Source organism: Panthera onca, chromosome D2 (assembly GCF_046562875.1).
Source record: "Panthera onca isolate mPanOnc1 chromosome D2, mPanOnc1 haplotype 2, whole genome shotgun sequence".
Classification (NCBI taxonomy): Eukaryota; Metazoa; Chordata; class Mammalia; order Carnivora; family Felidae; genus Panthera; species Panthera onca.
The window spans coordinates 36,142,439-36,158,995 of NC_138349.1; the positions used below are offsets into that span (position 1 = coordinate 36,142,439).

Below are 16,557 nucleotides of genomic sequence, written 5' to 3' on the forward strand. Positions count from 1 at the left end.
AATACATATATTCTTAATAGACGAAGTCATTAACAATGACCTGGTAATCTTTCACTTCAATTTGAATGATTTATAAGCTAAATCTTACAACCACAAAAAGGTTTTTATTTGTATTAAGATGTTACCACTTTTGACAAAAAAAGCTTAAAATATTTTATATTTCAAAGGAAAATTAGCAACATAACTATACAGTATATCCTGTGACGGTCTTGTCTGACGGGAGGGCTACTCTATCAAACTCTGGTGCTTGCTGTTGTCGCCAAGTACAGGAACGCAGCTGAAGGCTGGCGCTCTCCCACAAGCTCTCGTCGTGGGCCACAGCTTCGTAAGGACACTTAGGCCCCCATCCCCATTCTAAAAAATACAGCAAAAGAAAACCGACCCCCCAGAATGTGAGGCTGATCCCATTACATTTCTAACGTGTAGAACTTCTGCTCCAGTGGACTGAGGTGCAGTCTAGGGATAGATGATCTGTTTACTGTCTGTACAATGTGCCCAGAAATATTTAATCTTCGTCTGTACTAGATTAGTTTCTTATTCCATGAAGCTCTGCAAGATGGAAGAAAACTAGACCCAGTATTTTAACAGATCTTTCATTTGATTCTATAATTTTTTTTTTTTTTAAATTTTTTTTAACGTTTATTTTTGAGACAGAGAGAGACAGAGTATGAACAGGGGAGGGGCAGAGAGAGAGAGGGAGACACAGAATCTGAAACAGGCTCCAGGCTCTGAGCTGTCGGCACAGAGCCCGACACGGGGCTCAAACCCACGGACCGTGAGATCATGACCTGAGCCGAAGTCGGACGCTTAACCGACCAAGCCACCCAGGCGCCCCGGATTCTATATTTAAAGACAATTAAAATTAAAAGGCAGTTCTGAATAATGTCTCAGTACTGAATCCTAGGAAAAGGGGCACAATGAGTATATATATTTGAATGAGCATTTACAATAAATTATTTTAAAGTTTCATAACTTTCTGAAAAGGAAGTGCTGAAGCATTTTAATTCTATTTGCAAATACAGTTTAAAGATAGTGAGTAAATATACCATTTGTGAAGGCTCTTCCCTAGGAAGAGAATCATTTTAAATTATTGGGAAAATACCTCTGTTTTAGGAAAAAGAAAACCATGAAAACCCTGTAATGTAGAAGTACATTTTAATGACCTTTCAATCTGATGTTTTTCCATCAAAAATGCTACAGACCTAGGTACGCCAAGTGAATCCAGAACTGGATGGTGTTTTTGTGCTTTCAAAGGGTTTCTACATCTCGAGTATATATCATCTTTTTTGACTTTTCCATAGACCAGATCTGGCGGGCATGTTACATGCCTTACTGTTAAGGATCTATGTCTTACAGTATTAATAGCGTTTTCACGTTTTTGTTTCTAATCCAAAAGATTAAAGTTATGGCAAACGGATTCATTTTTGCAATTTCTACAACCAACATCTTACTGGTATAAAGCTTAGCCAGAGGGAAGATTCCTTGCGATAAACCAGAGTATGTGGCAGACTGCATCCAAGGAGGTTGACCCAGTGGCCTATCAGGCTGCATCACGTGAGTTTGACCTCCAAGGTGGCCACAGCGTAAGCTCCCAGGGAGAACGGCGGATGGGCAGTGCCTAACTTGATGTATATGCTCTTGATCTGGGACTTATTTTACCAAATTTGGCTGTATGGCTACATTCTAATCACAATAAGGTAATCACTAAGAAACAAGACAAAGAGTTGCTTTTTAAGAAAAAAAAAAATCAGCCTTTATGAAAACTTTGCTTTTGAATACAAAAAAAAAAAAAAAAAAAACCAAAAAAAAAAAACAACCCACTTAGGTAAGTCCAATAGAATGTACTATTTCTTATACAAGTAAGCATGTCAGCACTTTTACCAAAGTCTGTCTGTAATGAAATTTCTCCTTTTACTAAGAACCCAGGAACCAAATAAGCATACATTTCGTTTATATGGACTCTAATGAAGTGAATTAAAGAGCTTCTCAAATTAAACTTTAAAATCTCAATTTCAATATTCTCTTCAGAGGATGTATTTCTCCCACTTGCATCCAAAGGGGGAGCTAATTGTGGTGCTTTATCTCTTTCTCACCTTTGAGGATTTCCTAAGCCCTGTCACATGGTGCTGGAAAAACAAGGGCCATTATTGGAGAGGAAGTGTGCTCTGATTATTGCAAGAAAAACTTACATTTGATTGATCTCACCACAAAAATCAGTTTAAAGCCTTTCTTTGGTGATATTGTAGCAGTTAAGGTTACTTAAGGTTATTGCCTAACTATATAAAATTAAATTGCAACCTAAAAAATTCCACCCTCCGAACTGTTAAAACTGTCTCTCTAGCATGATTGTTAATCAACAGTAGAATGTCTTTGGTGATCTCTACTTCTTATGAAAATCTTTCAAAAAGAGATTACTCTCACTTATGAGTGCCTATTTGGATATAAAACCATTCATAAGAGACAGGTACAGAGAACTCAAAAGTTATGCAGCAAATCTAAACAGAAATGCACTTTTAGCAAAAGAGGCACTTTCTCTTAAATATTTCACTAAAGCTAAAGAGTTGACAATATTATATAACACACTTTTCCCCCTTCAAGAATCACTTAAATTTGGATTTCGTTTTAGTGTATAACGTAGTCGAGTATGGGACAGATTTTTCAATGGATAAATAATACACTTTTCTAAAAGTAGTTAAAAGACCTTACCCAAAGTACCCGCACCCCAGACTGAATGACCTTATCTTACCTCATCAGTGAGCCTTTTAGTTTATTTTTTATACCTCTTAAAAGTATTCCATTCATCTAGAGAAAAGGCCATATTCTGATTTTTCTGTTAACTGATGTGATTACTTCAGTTAAAGTGGTCTGTATGAACCACAGTCCTTCTTTATATCCACGCTTCCTTGGCCCTCTTATATCTCTGACATCCTAGGGCAGAGAAAAGCGATTACAAAGTCCTTTATGGAAGGTAAAGTTCTTTCGGTTTCTTGCTTAAGAGACAACAGATTTAAACAAATTTAATTGAGTTTTCTTCTCCAGTTTTGCAGATTCAGAGGATTATTCCTACAGTTTACTTATGTAAGAGCTTTATTAGCACCCTAAGTTTATAAAACTAACTGCAAAAGTCACCTGTATATGTTTCTTGTATCTGGTTTCTTGCAAATTCCTTAAGCTGACTTAGGGGATAATTAGTGTATTGCTCAGACATGAAAGCAGTCCCATACTTAGGAAATTATAGCTGAACATACCACAAGAGGTGGGTTGAAGAAGTCTACAGTTCTGAATAGTAATGCTGTATCACTCAGGACGGTCCTAAACTGTACGTTTCCCTAAGTGCTAACTGATGCCCTGCTTCCCCTATGGTTTCCTTTCACATGTTTTGGCACATATTCCACTGCATTTCCATAAAAATGTTAACATGTGAACAGTGAATAAAGGAATTTTACATAAAACGATTCTCAATTCCATAATTGCTTCCTACATATTTCCTTGGAAAACAGTAAAATTACATGTGATGAGGCAGCAACAGACCCAACTTAAAGAGCTCATGTGTCTAAAACTCACTGAAGGCTCTAAGTTTTGGCTGGGGACCCCAAAACACACAGGTCTCGTTTGTGGTTTTATTTTAAAATGCACTCTCAATTCATTTTGAGTTAGTTAACTTCCATATGTAAAACACTATTTTAATCACTGACCTAGATGTGACAAATTTATAATATTAGAATTTCCTAGGGATGTCAGGGAATTGGATTTCACAGCACAGCAAAATAATTTCTGTAGCTAGAGAGTAGATGCTGTTTTTGGTTGAGTGTAATGGTCTGTTCTAACCATCTTGAAAGAGTTCACAATAATCTGCCTTTTAAATTCTGCTTCTGAGTCCCTCCAGGCACAAACAGAATCTAACAGAATGAAATTAAGAAAGCACTGCCATAACCTTTTTCACAAAAGTCCAAACAATAACAACAGAAAACTCTGATAGAGACTTCCTGACTTGAAACAATGACACATGAAAAGGTAATTTAGGAAGTTTCAGCCTTTTAGAGTGTGAAATGCATCAAGATTTAGCTGTATTTTGTATGTGTTTTTTAGAGTTGTACAATGTTTTATTCCTAAGAAGCATTTTGAGATTCAGAAGGCATTAATCCGTGATACATTTTACTGGAAAATGTAGCACGTCTACAATGTATACAGTATAAAAACTATGTGTGTAACACACAGATTGTGCTCGTGTCAGATTTCTAAAACAGTTTTTCCTAGCTTTCAAGACTTTTACTAAGTTTCGGAGGTTAACTTGTTTATTTTGAGGCAATTAACAAAACTTAATTTCCAAATAAGTTTTTTTGAAAACAACTGTCGATTTAAAGGTTTAAAACGAAGTTCTTCACATAATTTCAGGTAATGAGACTTTCTCTGACTTGCAGACTAATCTCAAAATGAATGGAAGACTTAACAAAACTGCAAAATCAAGGACATTATCCCAGCTCTGACCTTAACGAGTTTATGTATAAAACAAGAATCCCATTTCCCCCTGCTGACTACAGGATCTAAAATGGAATCTCCTCAAATCATTAATTTGGGTTAGCATGTTCACCTACTACACTGCAGTTACTCTATTAGACGCATGTGGTTTGGAGCTGCGATAGGTAACAGTTTTAATTTATAATTGCCTTGAGACTTCTAAAATCCATAAAATAGCTAATGTTATCTGCTCTAAAAATCCTAATATTTAAAATCATCATAACCCTCTGCATGCCACAATGACACACACCTAAGGCCAACTTAAAAAGAGAGACATTCTACTCATTAAATGAGAGCCACAATAGAATGACGCGTACATAGAACGGGCTACACAGTGATGTTTCACGAAGCAGCACCTGCTCGTCATAAGGCATTACGAAAGACTGACCTTGCTGATGCAGTAATTTTGTTAGAAGTAAGTGTGGCCAGCTGTCGACCTTTCCAATGGTTCTGAATCGGACTTCAGCGGTCCACCCGGTCACACACACTTTCAATCTGGAGGGCTAGCGTGCCTCCTTGTGCAATGGTAGGTAGACCACACAGCTGGAGGAGGACTTAACATGTCTACAACTATAATGTGCTCTAATGACGAGAATAATTGGAATTCTTCCCCCAAAGTCTTGCACACTCAAAAGTGAACCTATTTCACACAGAAAAAGCTTAGAACAGGACCGTGGCTCAAAAACCACTCTTCTAAATACTTTCCCATACAAAATAACTTCAAGATATAATAATTATTTCTTGTACAGTACTCTATTTAAACAAAAATTAATAAAATATTAAGTATGTGAAAACTGCAACACCACACAGATTGAGTCATAGTACTAGTGTAATCAAACGTTAGAACGGTCTTGGAACAGGCAAGCAAAATATCTGGGAGGCTGAATCATGGCTGCACCCGTAGCTGATTGCAACCACGACTTGTACACTGAGACAGCACAAATACCGTATGCGGATGATTCAGTAGCAGAATGGCACTTGGTTCACTCTTAATAGAAACAACATAAATGCAACTGACAATTTAGAGACAGACAATGGCCTTATTTGCATGCTGAAAATCTGGTTGTGTCCCTCTCGTCCACACACCGTTCCCTGTGCGATCTGCTGATGAGTAAACAAAGAGTGCAGGAGTCATCTCCGTGGGATCTAGGCCCCTTGGTCTAACCGAAATCAATTCTTGGTCGATACTGCAATACCATGGGGTAGGACTATAAAATAAAAACATGACGATGAATAAGACTGTGTTTATATGAAAAATGAAAACAATATAGATTACATACAAAAGCCTTTAAGAATGCAGGATTATTATTTACAATATTTCCTAGTACTACTAGTGATTATGACAATTAAAGACTAGTTACCATTAAAATGCTTTATTTTTAAATTACCATTATTTTTCTAGAATCAGGCAAGTTTTCTCTGATATGTAACAAAGGTCAAGTTCAAAGGCTCACGAGGTCACGCTGGCTGGGTATGAGTTGTACGAAAGTAATAGGGAGGACTGAAGGCTCTGTGCCCTGCTTGAAGGTGTTCGTTCAATCAGGTACCTCGTGGGGCTGCATTCCACCCAAGCTGCTGTTTGTGAGGGCCCACTGAGTCACAAATTAACAGAGACCTCTTGCTATGAATCTATGAAACTGGGGTAGTTTTCACAAATCACATTTGTTTTTGGTAAGTTTGACACTTTTTTTTTAGCATTGAAACTTTAATGGTCCTTTAAAAACTGGAAAAACAAGTAGCGAATTGTTACATGGAACATTCAGGTTGCTACCTCCTTTCAATAGTCAGTTGATACTATTATATGTTCTGGGTGGACACACAACTGAAAGGTATGGACTGTTCTTCATTGCTGTGACTACAGACAAGGTATCCCTACATCAACAGACTAGAGAGGAAACTACTTCCTGGGCATAGAAGGCATAGGCCACATTGCCACTTCAGTATCTGTTTTCACCTGCTATTTTACCTTTTCATACAGAACCTAACATCACAAAGTCTGGTCTGGAGAACCAATGGTTTTCCCTTCCCGAAAGCTTCAGATTCCCCCTTTTAAGTGAAATTTCATCGAGAAGCTCCTTTTATGAAACCAAGAAAGTGCTGAGACTGTCATTGATGGTTCCCCTTCATCTCAGTGTAAGTGGACACAAAAATCCAGGCCACGAAATTGTGTACTCTTTCATCCAGGTGAAAGGGGTGGGCTGAGGCTCTATAATCCTAAAAAGGACTATTTCTGCCCGTATAGCTAGGTTATATCCTGAGAAAACTCCTCATTGGTCTTCAGCCATTCAGCTCAGGATGGGACTGGAGGTGGGAATGGAAATTTCTAGGTCTTGCTCTTCCCAGCTGAGGACGTAGGGGGATGCCACCACCAGTTCTGAGGGCTGGAGTAAAAGTCACAGTGTCTCAAGATTTCCACGGTCTTAAATCTATTTTGGTTTATATTTTGTTTACTTGGTTTTATTTAAACTTTGTTCCCTCTGAATGACAATATCTGGGAGAAACAGGAATGTGCATTTTAAAAAACTCCCTGGGTCTTGTGAAACTGAGCCAGCTGTGGAGACTGCTACCCAGACTCCCTACCCTCTGCAGTAGGGTAGGATCTACTTCCTGTTCTGGCCCAGCCCACGGCTTGCCCTCCCTCCGCCACAACAACCTTCCTAGCTTTGTTCTCCATCCCGGACTCTGTGGAGTCTGCACGCTTTCTGCAAATGATTAAGGCACTCATTCTAGAATTCCTTCATAACCTATAGAAGAATCCATCAGCAGTTCTACTGGGACGAAGGCAGAGAGGGAAGTAAAATGGCTTGTCAGTGGTCAGGATTTTCTGGTTTTGGTTGAAAATGGTTTGCTTTCTCCAAGTAACCATTTGTGTTTGTTCTATGATGACAGCTGAAGTTTAATCTTACTGAAGTGTTTTACAATGCTGGGAACCACTAAGATCTACTTTAAGTTCTATTTGTATTTCAGTTTGCTTTCTGAAGTAAAACAGCGCTGTGCTTAGTACCAGGGAATGTGGCGCACCACCCCACAGTGTTGAGTGACTGCCCCAAATGGGCCTACTTGGAGAGTTGCTAGTCGTCAGTCTCATCATGTGCTAAAATAAAAGCTACTCCCACAGTATCCATTTCAAATGTGATAACTTTGGAAAGTGATAAATCACATCGACCTTGACTGATGTACTGCTTTTCGTAAAAAATCTTTATCATAAAAGTGAATGTGGTTTCATGATAGATTTGGAAAATACAGAAAAGCACCAAGAAAAAAGGAAACTCACTTAAATACCACCATCCAAAGATAACTACCATAATTATTTTAGCGTCTATCCTTCTGGTCTTTCTGTCTGTATACATATTTTTTTTTCAAGACTGTAATCAAGCTACACATATTGTTTGGTAAATCATTTTGTCCATGTAAAATTTTAATTTCCATTTAAAAATTCCGTAACTTATTTTGACACCATTTAATATCCTTGATCATTTTTAAAGGAAGAACATAATAGCTTTGTAGAAAAGAATCATAAGTTACCAAAAAATTTCCTTTTGCTGTATATTTTAGTTAATTCCTTTTTTTTTTTAATTTTTTAATGTTTATTTATTTGAGAGAGAGAGACAGAGTGCAAATAGGGGAGGGGCAGAGAGACAGGGAGACACAGAATCTGAAGCAGGCTCCAGGCCCTGAGCTGTCAGCACAGAGCCTGAAGTGGGGCTCGAACTCACAAGCTGTGAGATCATGACCTGAGCCAAAGTCAGATGCCCAACTGACTGAGCCACCCAGGTGCCCCCCCCACCTTTTTTTTTTTTTTTTGGCAATTATAGATTAATCCTGCCCCAAGGATCAGGGCTGGTTCCTAGAGTGGAACTGCTGGTTCAAACAGCATAAATACTGGAAGTTATTCTATCTTTACGTTTCCAAAAGAAATATAAATGCTCATTCTTCACTGGTCTCATCAATAATGAGTACTATCTTTTCTTCCCTCTTAATATGGCAATTTAATAAGCATAAAATAGTATTTTATTTCTTCTAAAGAAATTAACCATTTTTGAATGCTGATTAGCCAGTTTTGTTTCCTTCTTTTGTGACTTTCCTAAGGTCTTTTGTTCATTTTTCTATGATAAGTTGAACTCTGTCTTACAGATTTGCATGAATTCTTTCATGTATTAAGGCCATTAAACCTCTCTGTGTATACTGCAAATATTTCCTTAGTTATGATATTTTTGCCATGTACTTTTCAATATTAACAGTCAACTTGCTTTGTCTTTTTTTCCTTTTGTATGTACAGTGAAAAAGGCCATCCCCACTCTGAAATTATTCAACTATATTTCTTCTTGATCTTTGATGGTGTCTATTTTAATATTTACCACTTTAAGCCATGAAAATCTCCTATAATGTGAGGTATGAACTGAATCTCCATCACCACCACCAAGTCTCAGTAAAATTTATTGAAAACTAACCCTACTAGATCACACCCTCCCCCCAAAATCTATATTCCGAGTTCACCGATTAGCCCTGCCGACTGCCAAATACTGTCTCCGGTCCAGCCCTGCTGGCCTCCTTGCAACCCTCAAACAACCAGGTATGACCACTCCTCCAGATCTTTCCACTGTGTTCCCTTGGCCTGAAGCATCCGATCCCAGATACACACATACCTATTTCTCTCACTTGCTTTTGATCAAGAACCTCCACCTCAAAGAAGTCTTCCTTTGGCTATCTTATCTAAAATATTCTACTTCCCTACCTTAATTTTTCTTCTAACACTACAAATCTGACTCATTTATTCTTCATCTGTTACCGTCATTAGAGTGTAAGCTCTGTGAGGAAGTTGTTCATTTTCACTTGTGTCCTAAAAGAGTACTTGGGCCTAAAAGAGTACCCAGTGCATAGTTAAGTGTTCAGTAGGTATTTGCTAAATAAATCTGTTTTCTTCCACTAACGTGAAATACTCTCTTTACAGATTCATATAATACTAGAGTCTGTCCCTGAGCTATTCTTTTGACTCATATGTCTGTGTTTAAGTCAGTGCCCTATTTTAATTACTTCAGCTTACAAATGCATTTTAGGATGTGGCGATGCACATGCCCCCTGATTACCCACCGAAAACTGTGACAGACCAGAAGCACTGGCTCGTACTTCCTGGTGAACTTTAGAATGACTGATTCTGTTAAGTTAAACAAGAATCTGGTAAAAAGTGTGTTTGGAACTATATCAAACTTGATAATTTAATTATGGGGAGAAATGACATCTCTGTAATATTTAATTTACTATTTAAATTTCTTGTGTGTGAAGTGGCATTTTGGTTATTTATGAGGAAGTGTTTGATCTTAGGAAGTATATGCTGAAATATTTGGTAGTCAACTGTCATGATACTGGCAATTTACTTTCAAATAGTTGCACAAAGAAACAATAGACAGAATGATAAAGAGATTAATAAGATAAGGAGAAGGGAAGAGAAGGAAAGAGGGAGCATAAAATGTAGCAAAATGTTAACTGGTAAAATCTAAGCACAAGTAAAGGATATTCGTTTGTATTATTTCAATTGTTTTGTTTTTTGGAAAACTTTTAAAATAAGCTGATAGGAAAAACTGGGACTTAGTGAATTTTATCAAATGCCTTTTCAGTATCTACTGATGGTTTTTATTTGACTCTGTGTGTGTGTATATATATAAAATATGTTTATATTACATAATATATATTCCTTCCTTCCCCCCAATATTAAGCCATTCTTCCATTTCTGATAAAAATACTATTTAGTCTTGGTTTATTATTATTTTAGTATATTACTTATCGTCTTTGTATTTGTATTCAAAATGAGATTGATACTGGTTTTCTAGTTGGGGGTTTTCTGTCAGTTTTTGGTATCATAATTATGTTACTTTTGTAAAATAAATTTGAAAAGAATTCCATCTTTTTCAATAATTTAAAACAGTTTACAATGGGAATGATCTATTGCTTGAAAATTGGAGAGAGCATGACCATCAAGCTATTTAGGCATCCTTTGAGGAAGTAATTTTTGAATAATTATTTTCTTTCATGGCTTACAGATTTAAATTTTCTTTCTTCGTGGGTGAATTTTGGTCCACTGGTATCTTCCTAGAAAACTGTCCATTTGGTGGAATTTAAAATTTTTTTTTAATTTAAAAATGAAATAGTGTAAAGAGTATACACATAATATTTTCTTGAAATAAAAAAAGTGATAACTTTTCCCTTGAAAACTTGTAGCTGAATTTTGGCTAAAGGTGCATCCTGTTAATCACAAGTTCAACTCTGCGACAGGACCATATAATCCATAATGAAGTGTTGAAGGAAGAAAAGGGAATTTGTGAGGATTTTTAAAAATCCGATCTTATTCCGGTTCTTCTCTGATACTTCAGATGGGAGTTTAAGAACATCTTTATTTCTAAGGAACAGACATCAGTGCCAAGAGTGAAAGCATAAAACCACACATGTGGGAGTTACGGTTAAAGGCAGAAGCATCACTACAACTCATCATCCCAATAGAAGATGTACTTTTATTAGATAACTGGAATGTGCATCTGAGGAGAGTCTTTGTCAGTGCGTTTTAAAACTTGTCCACTATCATCTGTATTAAGTGACCCGAGCAAGCTACATGTGGCTGTTGCCGCTGCTGAGCCTCACCTAACCCGGCGTTGCATCTTTCGCTTGTAGGGGACTGATTAAAACACAAAAAACAAACAAACAAAAACTTCCACAAAGAAGTGTTAAGTATGGAGCAGAGATCCAATATGGAGCAGAGATTTCTCAAGGGCTGAAACTAGTAATTATTGAAAATTTCTGACTCCTAAATAATGGCCTTAATATTTATGATTTCATTTTTTAGTTCTGTGAAATTAAATAGATAATGCAAGATAACTAAAATAATGGGAAATTTGGGGACGTAAATTGAAAAATGACGTTTTGTAGCTCAAATAAATATTAGTTTGGCAAAGTGACATGTCTTAGAAACTGGAGTTTGGGATGAGAGCGATCACCATCTTGGCGGGCATCGTCAGGGTCATATGTACAGTCGTGAGTGCCTCTTACCTGATACAAAGGGCCATCCTGAGAGCAGACTTGCGAAGCTGAGCAGTTCAGACACCGAAACTGCGGAGGAGATGAACTCATCAGATAAGAGGCATCCACAACTGGATACATATTTAAAACTGATTATTTAAACTATCTTAACGTCAAACATGAGTCAACATGATTAGTTTAAGTAAACACTTTCCAAAATATGGTAGTTGTTTTTGGAAAAAAAAAAAAAAAAGATTTTAAGAACTTAGTGGCTGGTAAAACGTAGCTTGAAACAACTTTAGTATCTAAAATATCAGTTTTGTTACTATTCTGCAAATATTTACCAAAATGGTGGCTATCCTTTCCATTTCCTCTTCAAATAATGATTTCTGGGAAAACCCTCACATCTTCAGTCCAGGAGGGGTATTCTCTTTCTTCCACCCCTTCCTGTGATTGATCTCGCTTAGCTCTCCTTTCCACTACCCGTGAAAGGAACACTGCTTAAGGACCTCAGGAACTCTGAAAGGGGCATGAGCCTTGCCCCAACCTGTAAGAGGTCCATTTTACGTATTAGGTTAGGCTCTTCATGTTGCTCAGATGAGGTGTTTAGTCTCTGTCTCTATTTTAATAGCATGAGATTGTGAGCTCCTTGAGCGGCACACAGCAGCTTCTCACAGAAGGTTTTGTGAGTAAATCAATGAATGAACACATCTTAAAACTACTGAGTGGATTCATTTGTAAACCTGCTAAGTTCTAACAGTTTAACCATTCATATTTAAAGAAAGAAATCATTCCCAAATCTTGATTTTTCAATACTGGGTTAAATACTTATTAAACGTAAACATTATAATTGAGATTATATACTTTAAACTTATGTATATATGAGTTCAACATTGTATGTCTCTTCAAAATGGGGAAAAATGCATAAAAAATATGTGAGGTGTAAATTAACCAGGATAAATCTAGCCAAAGCAAGCCACCTTTTTGAAAGAATATTAAAGTAAGCAATGATTCAAACAAATGTATTGGTGGCCTTTTAAATAAAATGTTAGAAATTATCCATTTCCTCAAAAGACTAGCAATTTTTTCCAGAAGTGAGTTCTTGACTTTGTGTCCAGGGTTCACCAACATGCTGTAAGGATATGCCCTGGCAACCTTCCCTTTTCACTCTGGAGCCCCCATGCCCTGGCCTATCAGACCTTGCACGTCCTCAACTGTGCCGAGTCCCAAACAGCATTTAAGGGAAGAGTTCAGGTAAAAAGAGGCTATTTCACTAGAGTGATGATTATTTTTTCCCATTAATCTCTTTTGGTACCAGCCATGAAGGATGTTTGTTTTTCCTAAAAGTGCTTAATAATGCAAATAACGCAAAGTAAGACAAATGTGGTACAGTAACTGTAGGTACGTCCTGGCAGGGGCTTTTGCTACAAGACCTAAAATCAACCAGGATCATCTGGGAAAGATGGGCTGTACTGAGACTTAGTATTCAACCTACCCGAGAAAAGGAGAGCAGGAAGAACACGAGCTCATGACGAAAGCTGAGGCCGAATGGGAAGATAGGAATAGTAAGTAAGCTCTCAGGGATGAGAGGAGGAGAGAGAGTTACAATAATAGTAAAATGTAAGATACATAAGCTATTCGTAAACTTACTAACATTTACTATGTCAGGCATTCTGCCGTACTTTATTACATGGTATTTCATTCTTACTAAGACATTTCGAGACAAGTATTGTTACTCAAATTTTAGGGATCAAAAAACTGAGTCAAAACTAGGAAGCAGAACACAACTGGGAGGAAATGGCTACAACACATATGACCAGAGATTTATTTCTGGAATTCATAAGGAGCTCTTAGAAGTTAGTAAGGAAAAGACAAACACCACAATAGAAAAACAACAAGGCAACTGATAAGAAAAGAAACTTCACAGAAGAAATACAAAATTGATAATATGCTGTGTTGGTGAGGGTGTCAGAAAATGGGCACTCTTGTGTATTACTGGTAGAATTATACACTGCTAAAATCTTTTAAGAGGATAGTTATTATCTACCAAAAAGTTAAATATGCATACTCTTGTAAATCCCACACCTGGAATCTAACCAATGAATATGCTTGCACATGTGTAAAAAGATCTATGTACTGGAGTAACTATTGCTTGTAATGTTAAAAAAACCTCGAAAAAGTCTAAATTTCCACCAAAGGAGTGTGTTAATCAGATTATGCTACAGACACACAAATGGAATACTATCAATGTGGTATAAAGAATTGTATCAAAGTTTGTTGATTCTCCATAAGACACATCATCAAATGATAAAAAAAAGTTGCAGAAGAGTACATATGAGTCCGTTTATGTTTCAGAACTGTGACGAACCCTGGATATTATAACAGGATCATGTATTATTGGTGATTAGTCTAAATAACTAAGTCCCTTCTAGATTGAGATCAGATTCTGTGATTCTATACCCTCAATTTACAGATATGGAAGCCACAGGCAAGCCAGTGGTCATGGATCACGTTTCCTAAAGTTCTATTACTCAAAGGATGGTCCAAAGATCAGATGCACTGGCATTCCCTGGGAGCTTGTTACAAATGCAGAATTTTGGGCCCCACCCCAGACCTACTGAGTCAGAATCTGTATTTTACCAAGATCCCCACATGATTTCTATTCACATTAAAGTTTGAGAAGCACTGGCTTTTAAAACAGGTACATTTTCTCCCATTCATAAGCAAAAGATGAAACACCAATCCTGAGTATAACATCTTCAGGCGGCAGTATCGTTATGAACTGAAAAATCTCTTAAGGATTTGCTAAGTGCAACCAGATGTTTGATTCCTAATGATAAAAACCTTTTAAAAATGCATCACACTGAAGAATTCAGAAAGTGCTAGGACTTGAGAAAACAGACCGAGTCTGAAGGGGAGCTGCCCCAGGAGGAAGAAGCGGCACGGAGGCCCTGTGGCACCGGAGGTGCGCTGCAGCCCTGGAGAAGCGGAGGCAAAGCTGGCTTCTCTGAGATTCTTCCTGGGAGTCTAGATGTAGGTCTAAAGTCAGGAGGTGACTGGAGTAGGACTGGCCTTGCCTGAGGCAGAAGAGCCAGGGGGCAGGGCAGCATCCCGTGTGAAAAGGGAAGACAGCCACAGGGTTTACTCAGAGACCCAGGAGAACATAGCCCTACGAGAAACACCCCACGGCACCGAAGAGAAGAAAACAGTTGCCAAGATGCCAATTCTAGCCAAGTCAACCTAAAAATTTCTTCCAGTGCCAATCACAGTCCCATTCTAGAGCTCATCTGAAAAAACAAACGGGTAAAGCGAGCCAACACAATTTTTAAAAGGGTAATAAGGAGCAACCTAGGATAGAAACAACCTATTTGCCTTATAAATTAGTCTGAACTTTATTCAGACTTATCCCAAAGAAAATGGACAACCTAGGGGCTTTAAATTAGGGGTGGTATGTGATCAGATTTTTATAAAAACTATATATGATGTGTAATGTGGTGCAGGGATAAGACCCACTCAGAAGAACAAAACAATGTCCAGGAACACAATGCACATACCTGTGTGTGTATAAACATGTACAGGTAACATCTGCATAGATAATGCTGACAGCTCAAAACACGGAGATAAAGTATGGATTATTCAATGAATGATATTTTTGGCAAAAAAATCTTAGAATAATTTAGTCTTAGTCTTGGTTTATTTTTTTTAATAGAAAATTTTTAAATGTTTGTTTGAGAGAGCGAGAGAGCACGTGTGAGCTGGGGAGGGGAAGAAAGAGAGGGGGAGAGACAGAATCCCAAGCAGGCTTTAGGCTATCGGCACAGAGTCCGACACAGGGCTCCATCTTGTGAACCATGAGACCATGACCTGAGCCAAAACCAAGAGTCGGTTGCTTAACCGACTGAGTCACCCAGGAGCCTGAGTCTTAGCCTAGTGGTAGGTATGTGTGTGTAAGGAAATAAATCCCAGGTAGATCAAAATACTGACCGTAAAAAAAGTACCAGAAACAAGTAAAAGAAATCACAAGGTAGGAAATCGGCTGACCCCAGCAGGAGGCACAGCCAGGTAGCAAAAGCAGTAGATCATGTGAACTTTTCAGACCGACATCCTGGCATCCCGCTGGCAGTGGAGGGGCACTGATGGGGACAGAGTGGGGGCAGAGATGGGGACAGATGTGACTGCAACAAGTACACTAGTAGGGGCTTGATCAAGAAATGACTGTTTTGTTGCTTATTTTTCCATTCACTCCAACTGTCAGAATTCACCAATTATTATTATAATAACTCCTCATTAATTGGAACATGAGCCAAAATTTAAAATCTGTTTAACAGAAAACAAATGGGAAATGGAGATCCAAATAAATGAGATGATCTTTAGGATATATTTTGCATAACTATTACCTTATAAAAGACAAACTCTGCATTTAATTTATTCTTTGAACAAATATTTTTTGAGTATTTGTACTAGGCACTGCTCTAGCTACTGGAGACTCAGCAGGGAACAAATAATCATCCCCATCCTCAGATTACATTTTAGTTGGGGGACAAATAATAACATAACTAAGTGGCATAGTGTGTCAGATGGTATGAAAAAAATACTACGGAAAACAGTCAAACCTGAAAACAGATTAGGAGAATGCCAGAATGGGAGCGGTGGTTGTGATATTAAGGAAGGTCAGAGCCCTCACTGAGAAGGTGATATAGAAGCAAAATTCTTTTAAGTGAAGAGGGTAAAGAAAATAGGTGGATACCTAGGGTGGCAGGAGAAAGCCTGGCATGTTAGAGGAAACAGGAGTGAGTGGGGTCAGAATGTGATGACCAACGGAAAGTAAAGCATAGGATCAGAGAGATGTCTGGGGAAAATTATGGGGGTCAGTATCTACAGGTCCCTGGAAGGACTTCAGTTTTTACCTAAGTGAGATTAGAGGTCACTGGCGAGCTCGAAGGAGAGAAGCGACATATTCTAACTTGTTTTAGGAGGATCGCTATGCCGGCCAAAGACAGTACGTGGACCCCAGGTGGAGGCAAGAGTGGA

The 16,557-nt window shown here is 37.9% G+C and overlaps 1 protein-coding gene across 3 annotated transcripts in view; it reads right to left on the reverse strand.

The window, feature by feature from the left end:
• Nucleotides 1-1,780: 1,780 nt before the first annotated feature.
• The window catches only part of PCGF5 (polycomb group ring finger 5), a 123,254-nt gene continuing 108,477 nt past the window's right edge, over nt 1,781-16,557 (reverse strand). For 2 of the 3 annotated variants that reach the window (XM_060642049.3, XM_060642048.3), the window contains exons 9-10: nt 11,557-11,616; nt 1,781-5,726 (exon numbers count right to left, since the gene is read on the reverse strand). In XM_060642049.3, the coding sequence (XP_060498032.1) occupies nt 5,679-5,726; nt 11,557-11,616 (108 nt within the window). In that variant the 3' untranslated portion in view covers nt 1,781-5,678. The remainder of the gene's footprint in view (nt 5,727-11,556; nt 11,617-16,557) is intronic. The other variant, XM_078434580.2, reaches the window with a different exon arrangement.